Source organism: Myzus persicae, unplaced genomic scaffold (genome assembly GCF_001856785.1).
Source record: "Myzus persicae strain clone G006 unplaced genomic scaffold, MPER_G0061.0, whole genome shotgun sequence".
Lineage (NCBI taxonomy): Eukaryota > Metazoa > Arthropoda > Insecta > Hemiptera > Aphididae > Myzus > Myzus persicae.
The window spans coordinates 219,935-229,947 of NW_019102834.1; the positions used below are offsets into that span (position 1 = coordinate 219,935).

Below are 10,013 nucleotides of genomic sequence, written 5' to 3' on the forward strand. Positions count from 1 at the left end.
ATTGTTATGAGCATGCAGGCTTAAACTTTGTATTACTAAACAGTGACTCAAATATTGTGTGAATGATTATACAATGAAGATGCTGTCAAATAACGTTTAAAATCAAATGTTATTGTATCATAATATTAATTTAAAGCTTTTTTTTTTATTTGTACATTTCTAACAAGTCGATCACTATTTTGACACATTTGATACGCACACTTCAACGCCTAAGTCTCGAGTGCATCTTTTCACCCATCCATTAGAAAAATGTATTTTTTAATTCATTAACACATTGAATTTTAATTACAAAAAAATTAAAAACATAAAAGTAACATTCAAAATAACAATATTAAAATTTTACTAAAAACTTGTTTATTTAAAATAATATACTTAACACTTACTACATACCACCTAATTAATGTGATTTAATGTTACATTAAATCACAGTTCAAAAAGTTGTAAACTCAATCAAGTTTGAGCCCTATCAGTTTATTATAGTTCTGTGAGTATGTGGGGTGAACAACTGCTGTACAGTGATTAGTATAAGGACGTAATTTTAACCACCATTCAGCACGTCTGTGTTTAATTAGGTGGTCATGTGGTGTGCACACAATGTTCGTGGTCGGAGAGTTCATCATTTTTCCGACTCATTACAAAAATGTATTTTTAAATTCATTAACATATTGCAGTTCAATTCAGAAAAATAAATACATACAAATTACATTCAAAATAGCAGACAATTCTAATAAAAACTTGTTGATTTGACATGACTTATACACATGGCGTTAAATATTTAAATCATCTCAGGGCTAAAAAACTGAAAAACTGTAAAAAACAGAATAACTTTCAAGATAAAATTTAGATATTTGTTCAAGTTGGTAGGTACGTGGTTTTTAAATGATGAGCTCTATTTTAAGATTATTTTATAGGTAATCTCGATGGTTCAAATACTATTTTAAACCAATAAAATCCTTCAAATTGTCGAAAATAATTTATTTAGTTTAAATTAGTTGGCCTATTGGTAAGTCTTCAAACCATTACAAATACAATTAATAATCGTTAACAACATAAAGCATATTATTGTTTATATGACAAAAAAATCTTTTATTTTTATTTAGAAATACACCATGGACGTAAAAGTTTTGCATTGTTTAATTGATGCACTGAAAGTAGCCGGTTGCTGTGTATATAAAGACAGTATACCAATTTTGTACAATTCGTTAATTAAATTACAAAGTGAAAATCATTTCAGTTCTGTATATTTGTGGGGCCGTATTGAAACATCGACGATTGATTATTATATTGCTTATGGTCACCAAAAGGATCCAATTGAGAATAGGATATTTTTTTATACGTAAGTTTACAAATACTGCATCATTTGGATGATAAGTTTCAGACCCATAATTATTGCAAAGTCCGTCTTATTTGAAGTTAGACTGTTAGTACGTTTGAATGAGATCATATAATATGTACACAAGTCGCTCGACAATTTCCTTAACGATTTATTGTATTATTATAATAACAGTCAAAACATGTTGGAATGGGACATAATGCCCACCGATTGGTCAACCCTTGAAACAGTTATGGTACGACAAATAAAAACCAAGTTGCACGGTAATCCAAGATATGTGGAAACGATGGATAACTTAAATGACAAGTCACAGGAAAAACAGGAAACAACAGAATATCCAATAGCATCTAATGTAGTGTTAAAATTTGATGATTACGCAGAAGGTGGGGAAGAAGATGCAAATAATGCGGAAAGTTTAACTTATAATGATGTAGTATCAGTCACTGCAGAAACCAACGAAATGATCGAGATGGTATAGACCAGAGTACTCTCTGTTACAATACAATTGTAATACTTATTAATTTGATGTATTTTAGGAATCTGCTTTTAATGAACCTTCTAATTTAAAACTTTCACTAAAAGAGGAGGATAGACTAGCTATAACCGTTCAAATGATTGACAACGAAAGTCACATAGTGCCACGAGGATTTTTTTACAAGTTACCTGATGGACACGTAACCAAAGCTCCTTACTTCAATGGTACAACATTTTATCAAACTAAATTTTTAAATTATTTATAAGAAGAAAAATATTATGTGTTTTTAGGCTTAGATCATTCTGAAATTGGAAATGAAAACAATTTTTTACACATAAATCAACAATATTGTCAACCAAAAGTTCTAAACAATGATGTACGACCAGACTACAATGGATCCATTGATTTTTTACAATCGATCGATAAGGACATACCAAAAGGTACATTATTGGATAATATTGGCTTATTACTTTCTTTAGACAACAATTATTAATGAGTTCTTTTAATTTTATATTAGGATGTTGGGCGTCTCGGATTTGTTCAAATCGATATTTTATTATTCACAATTTGCTATGGCCGGGTGCTGTGTATGTCCAAGATATGAATACTGGTAAACATGGTTACTTCTACAACGGATATGGCCTGAAAAACTTAGATTTGCCGTTTATGATCTAATGTCATATCGTTTTCTTATAGGTATATTAAAGTATTTTTTGTAAATAATTTTTATCACACTTTAGTCAGAGTTGTTATAATTTATACAGTTAATGTGAATTTATAAATATTATTTGTGATAGATATTTTGGTTGTCGACTTTACTAATTATAATAACATCATCTTGATTAAATGGCTATAAATCGTGTATAGTTTTGGTTGTCATGTTACCGACGTCCATTCTGAACACAGTAAATACTTATTACCTATTTTAATGATATAATGTGTATATTCTAGATTGGTACATAAGAATTTCCTAGCTATACAATATTTATACGAGAAGTCTAAACTAGAGCGATTCCAAATTTAGATTATTTAAAATATATTATTATTTTATCATCGCTTCTGTTATCATGATAATATTTATTTAAATTTCAAGCCGTCATTATACATCATACTTCAAACCATATATTACATTTTAAGAGGCTTACAAAGTTTAAAAAAATATTGAGTTTTGTTTAATAATTGTATTAATTTTTTATTGATGTACGAATTTCGTTTAGTGAACTATAGAAACTAAAATAATATCAATACATAATATTACCTTGTTATATAATTGGACCTTATTTGGATCACAAAGATTTAAAAAAAAAAAATGATTAATAAGGACTAAATAAAAATAAAATTGTAGTACAAATCGTTAATCAGATAAATCTGCTGCTGATTGTGTATAAGTATCAGTCAAATTATCTATTTTAGCCTTCAGGTCATAAGCTTATATCAACTACACTATAAGGTTCAGTGTCTAAATACATACAGAAAATAAAGAATTGTAAAAAAACTTATTACAATAAAAATATAAAATACCTATACCGTAACTCGGTTTAGACAAGTACTTAGATGGATTGGATTCGACGGTCAGGTGCATACTAATTTTTAGTGTGTATTTTATATTTTGTCTTATTATCTTAAAATCTGCAACTTCTGGATTGAACTCTGTTTCAATATATTAACCGTAAAAGTTGCAAATCGGTAGTCTCGATAATATGAGGTTTATATAGTTATACAATTATTTGTACTTATGTATTTAAATAGTTAATTAATAAAATGTTATATTTTAGGAAGATATATTTTGTTGATACAAATGTAATATTGATATACAGTTACTTTTTGAGCAGCTTTGTCTGCTTAAAATCAGTGGTAAATTGTTGAATAGCCAACAAGACAGTTATCTTGACATTAAGCCTGAATTTATAAATTATTATTACCAATAAAATTAAATTCACCCTCGATTGTACTGAGCGAGTAGCATATTAAATGAAGTCTTAGAAAAAACTATAATAAATAAAAAAATGAATCAAATAGAATCAAATTACAATGAATTTACAACTTGTTAAGTTATTTTATACCTGTATAAATTATTTTGCATACAAACAATAATAGGCAGTGAAGAATTTTCGTGGAGAGAAAATCAATGTTTAATAATTATAGCATAATTATATACCTATATAATCCACAGACCACAATGTAAAGATATCACTAGTATATATGCTAACTTAAAACAATAAATAAACTATTTTTAATTGGAAATTCTCGAACTTGTACGATACAATCGGGAGATTATAACATAATATGACCATATTTGTAATATAGTTAATAGTTATATTTAATTGTAGAGTGCAAATAACAATATTATTTGCATAAAAATATGTGATACGATTTAATACTTCGATGAACGTATAAAAATATAAGTCTATACGTAAGTACTAAGTACTGCAACTTATTGGTACAAATTACTAATCTACTAAATTCTTCGGTGGAATTTATTGGTTGTGTTAATTATAAGTGGTTTTAAACAAGTGAAATTACACACGCACACACAGTGATACTTTAAAAATGTATTTCTTACTCAATAAAATATCAAACAAACAGATACAATATTAAGTGTTCTGTGTAATAGTAATTTTGAGATTTAAATTTTTACACTTACATACCGTCCCCTGTTTAAAATTTGAAATATTCGAGTATCTAAGGTAAACGGCCATGATAAATAATACGGTCAAAGCCATCACTGATTATATTATATTATATCACTTGTTCATATTATATTATAATAAACTTTATACTATGTATGTCGATATGTATTTATTTTAACATACGAACTCGTACAAAGTGACGGCGTTCTGAAATGTACGTTTTTAGCCGATCGTGTAGAGTGTCCTCGTAGTAGTGAAATATTAGTTTTTGACGAACTGTTTAGTGTCCACGTCTTGCGTAAAAAATTTACAGCAGTTTTTTTCATGCAACCGATAGACATTTTCAGATTTTTACTCGTACTCTTACGGTCCATTTCCAATTATTCAACAATTAGAATTATTACTCTATTACCTAAAATGTATAGTTGTTATAACTTTTTTTAGTTTTGTTAGCATTAAAATATTATGAAGTGTGCGTACGAATCTGAGCGCGTCAAGAAAGTCGTGAACAATGTTTATGCTCAGCTAAAAACTGTACAGAAATAAGTAGAATAATTTCGAGGAGGAAGTTACAGGAACAAGTTCACGTGCCAATCAATGGCGTATTTGAGCGAGACAATTACCTACCCTTGGAAGCTGAAACCGTGGTTTATTATGACTTGTTTATAATTTAATTTATGATAAAAGAACCGGAAATGAAAAATGAAAAACGAAAAATTTAAGAAGTTGTGGGGTGTCCACTGGAACATACAACAGTACAATAGTTGTAATCACCCTCCATACTCGCTTTTGATCAAGTTTCAGTTACTCAATACTTCCGTCTTCCTTGATGGTTACAGTATGTGCATTGTGCAGTATTGCCACTACAGATGTTACCTTACTGCAGTCGGTCTGGACTATTTAAAATAATAACCCTGCACCCACTTACTGTTCTGGACTGTTGATACGTAGAGTGTACCTCCACGCCCTCCCCCATAACCACGATTTTCAAGAGTACCTAAATCATCAGCAAATTATACAAACAAGTCTCATTAAAGATTACCCACCTCCACTTTTACACCAAGTGATCTCTATTCTCGTAGCCTCCAGATTCAGTGGGCTAAGTCCTCGTACGTTTTGTACAGCTGAAAAGTATGTCTTATAATATAACACACCCATTATAGTTTCAGGAACTGCGGAACCACGCATAGGCGGTACTAGACCCTCTTGGCAGGGGGGGCCAGAAAATAGTTAAAACTATATTTTATATATTTTACTTTATTAGTCCAAAAATATAGTTGCATACCCTGCCCCTCCCGTAGTACCGCCTATGTCCGTGGTGGTGGTACTAAAAAATTCGTCATATCGATGGTTTCAAGTTGTTGAATTTTTCGAACTATCGAGACTCGATTGTATTAATTTTACACTGTCAAAATTTAACCGATGGCTGGCGAACTTTCGACTGATGATATTGTACAGAATAAATATAGCAACGTCCCGTCCCCTACCATCGACCCACAACAACGTTAGTCAAACAACGGTAACGACTCGGTGGTCCGATATATTAATATGAGATCATGTTGTACGGACGTATACCAGGTACGGTACGCTTTGTAATATTATAAAATAAATATGCTCAGACAAAACAATATTATCTAAAGCAATATTTGAATAGGTTCCTGCCATAATGTAAAATATGACATATTTTTTTATCATGCATTTTTTGTCGACGAACGTTTATGACGTATCACGTTATAAGTAATATCCGTATTACTGGATACGGCGAGTAAGACGATTTACCGTAAAATGTACAGTTTTTTTTTTCGTGAGCATTTCGTTTTGTTTGATTTATTTGATGACTCGCAGTCGATAGCAGCAAGTACTTAGAACTACCTATACGTTCAAAAATCGAGTATTTAAGTATTCGAAAATAAATCGTGCTCGTAACATTCGAATAAGTACCAAGGAATCGTTTATTACGACACCGGTTGTATATATATAGTGACGAACCGGGTTTAATGACCTGTGCTTGAAGCACCCGGCAAAACGGTGCTGTAACTGCTCGTGCAATTATGTTTTTTTTTTTAGTATAGGTTTATTATTAATAAACATTTAATGCACATGCAGGGTGTAACACAAAGACCTGGCAGATGAACAGTTCAAAATTTATTCTAGTTAATAAAAGTATGAACAAAATTATGAAAAATGTATGAATAATAAATCATTTAAGATTCACTATTTAATTCATGAAAATTCCTAAAAAGAATATTTACTCAAAAAAATCTTGATATTTTCAAAACTTGCTAAAAAAAATTACTATACAAATAAATTTTAAAAATACGTTTGTATCATAATCATTTTTCTAAAATTTAGATTTACAAATTGTCTATTTTCATTTTTTCCAAATAAATTTATTTTCAGTTAAAATTGAAATAATACTGTATTATAACTCTTATAGCTCAAGCGTCTATAAACAATTTAAAAAGAAAATTGTATGCATTGTCTCAGAACAAAAGTTATTTGATTTTTTAGGTCATTCTGTTAATGACCACGCAGGTATATGAAAGCAGATCAAATAAATCCTAGTAGGTAAACATGATTTAAATTTTTTACAGGTTTGATTCATAGCAGATATAAAATCAAGGCAAAATATTGTATTGTGTTAGGTGTTACTATAGACATCAGCAAAGAATGGGTATAATGAAATACCACAACATTTGAATTAAAATATATGTGCCAAAATTGTGGAAAAGTTAATTCATTTAATCTAAGACCAGTTTTGGTAGGTGTAACTCGATCTTTTTTCATAAACGTATATGATTATTTTATTATATTCATTACGTACACTATTCGTTAATTTAATTTTTGTAATCTCAATTATTATAGCCTATATTTTTGTCTTTAGAATGTGATTATTATAATATACTTTTAGTTTAATCATCAACCATTGCCAATTTAAATGTTTAAAAATTCAATTTAAAATACACTTAAAATTCCAACAGTGGCGTAGCCAGGGGGGAGGCTGAGGGGGCTGCAGCCCCCTCCGAAATGTTAATAAAATTAAAAAATTATTTTAACGGTCTATGGTATTCGATCAAAAACTAAACCACCGCTGTGTAAAAAATTGATCAGCCCCCCTCGAAAAAAAATCCTGGCTACGCCACTGAATTCCAATGATTAATGCAATGAAGTTTTAAGTTAAATTTAAGTTTAGTCAATATAAAAATATCAAGTTTTATCGAAAAGAAAAAAAATATGTTCATAAGTTTTTATTTGTAAATATATGTTGTACTAAAATAGCTTAATACATTACGCACTCTTATATAAAAAATTAAAAGTTTCGTTTTTCTATAAATGTACAGTCCTAGTCATTATATTAATGATATCTACATTTGTACATACAATGTACATTACTACTACTGGGCTCTAGATATTTATTGCGTCATAAAATTGTTGTTTAATTCATAATAATAAATTATATTCATAATGCATATAATATTATAATAAAGGGCATGCTCCCAAAAATGTAATTAAATAAGCGAAACATACATTTTCGAAACATATTTACCTACGACACTTGCTTATTTTTTAAACATTTTATATGAATAAAACAGATGACATTTTAACTTATATTGTATAATTTATAAGATCTACATCTTGAGATATTACCCTCCAGATAGTCAATAAAAGTGAAAAAAGTGTATTGTTATTTAGTCGAAAATTAATAAAAAATTGATTCAAAATGTTTAAAAAGATTCTTGATACGATAAACCAAAACGAATTTTTGATGAGTCATGTGTTAATCGGTTGATAAAAGCATAAATCATTTCACTTCACTTTTGATCATCAATTCTTAAATAAACGTGAAAAAAATAAAAACCTAAAAATGTACGGTAAAAATAGCAAAATATTTAGATAAGTATCAGTACTTATTTAAAAAACACCGAAATAATTTAAACAATAATTTAAATATAATTCTCCATAATAAACGACTGACTTTTTATTGTACAGCTCAACTATATTGTAATATAACGTTATACTATCTCCAAACACAGAACATCAGAACATTGAAAGCATTTACAAATTTCCTCGAATTTTTTTTTAAATTCGTATTTTTAATGGAAATGTTGTGACTGAAAATTTAGTGTACTAAGTAAATTAACCAATGAGTCAATGAAAATATAAAACATTGAGTAGGCGTTTAACATTAGAAATGCCTGAACTTGAGTGTTGAAATGTCTTTTTGTGCACGAATTTGAGACGTTCCCATACGTTGAGATGTTAATGTATTTGGACTTTTTCCATCGTTTTTTATCTAAAGTATTGCACAACATTAAAATTACACCACCAGTTAACATTTATGGGCACATTTTGTAAAACAACTCATTGCTACTCGGCCTTCCACCAAACAGCATTTGAACAATTATAATGTTTTTGAAATACTTTGTGTACATCTTATAAATATGATTTAAACATTTTCAATTGTTTCAGTGATGTTTTGGATTTTAGACGATGGCGCATGGTACAATAATATTATTAATTGTACTGAGAATTTTGTTCAGGTGATAAACAAATAATAGTTGAGATGATAAATATTATATGGTCTAAAATTTGAACATTGTCCTACAGCTGTCACTAGACTTGTCGATGTATTATTATATTGTCATATTAGTACATTTACCGGAATTACAACATTATTTAAAACATTTGTCTTGTTCAATGTTTGCGTAACGTACTGAGATCCTTTTTGTCGGCCTTCGAACTGATATATATATATTATTACGCGATAATATCGTAATATGTTGTTCGTAAAATAATATTATTTCCCATAAATAATAACCATTATAACGACCGGTTTACCATGTACATACACAGATAATAATGATATGATGTTTGAAATCAAATTTGTACAATACCATACTAAACACAGTTTTTTTTCTACACAAAAAGGTGCTATAGAAACCAATTTACATATTTTATTGTGTAAATGTAAATACAGCGATGTATACAGAAATCAACACACTGTACCTAACTACATCCGATTGAACGTCACACAAAATAACTCCATAGCAACAGGTAGCATATTGTTACTATCTTGAATTTCTTGTCTCGGTGCCGTCCAGCATCAGATACTTTTGTTGTAAGACGACGTATCACGATAGGCGTTTATCAGTACCGATAACGTGCTCGGTTCTATTTGAAATATTATATAAATCTCTGCAAAAGGTAAAATATAATGAAAATGAAAAAAACCACTTAAGCATTTTTTTTTTTTTAAATTATTTTTAAGAAAAGTTATGGCCATTTTGAAATGTTAAACTAATAATCGTTACTTGTAAACGAAATATTAAGCTTCATACTTTGAATAATGAAAATAAGCTACTAGCCTTTTGTTAGTGTATACCTACTTACTATACTATGGTAAATGTGTACTTTAAATGATTCTAGAGTAATTGAAGTTACTTTGGAGTCAAAGTGAGCATTTCCATATGCTGTGAAATGTTAATGTTTTCCCCATCTAAAGCTGCATAGGAATCTATAGGAAGTGGTACTGCGAATCAACACAAGCTGAACTTGATTTATATAAATAATAAAA

General features: G+C 29.1%; 1 protein-coding gene across 1 annotated transcript; it reads left to right on the forward strand.

The window, feature by feature from the left end:
• Nucleotides 1-1,109: 1,109 nt before the first annotated feature.
• On the forward strand, nucleotides 1,110-2,483 carry LOC111033209 (radial spoke head protein 9 homolog). Its single transcript, XM_022313850.1, has 5 exons — nucleotides 1,110-1,336; nucleotides 1,508-1,805; nucleotides 1,870-2,032; nucleotides 2,099-2,248; nucleotides 2,326-2,483. Exons 1-5 carry the CDS (start codon nucleotides 1,110-1,112, stop codon nucleotides 2,481-2,483), a joined length of 996 nt encoding a protein of 331 aa, XP_022169542.1.
• Nucleotides 2,484-10,013: the final 7,530 nt, after the last annotated feature.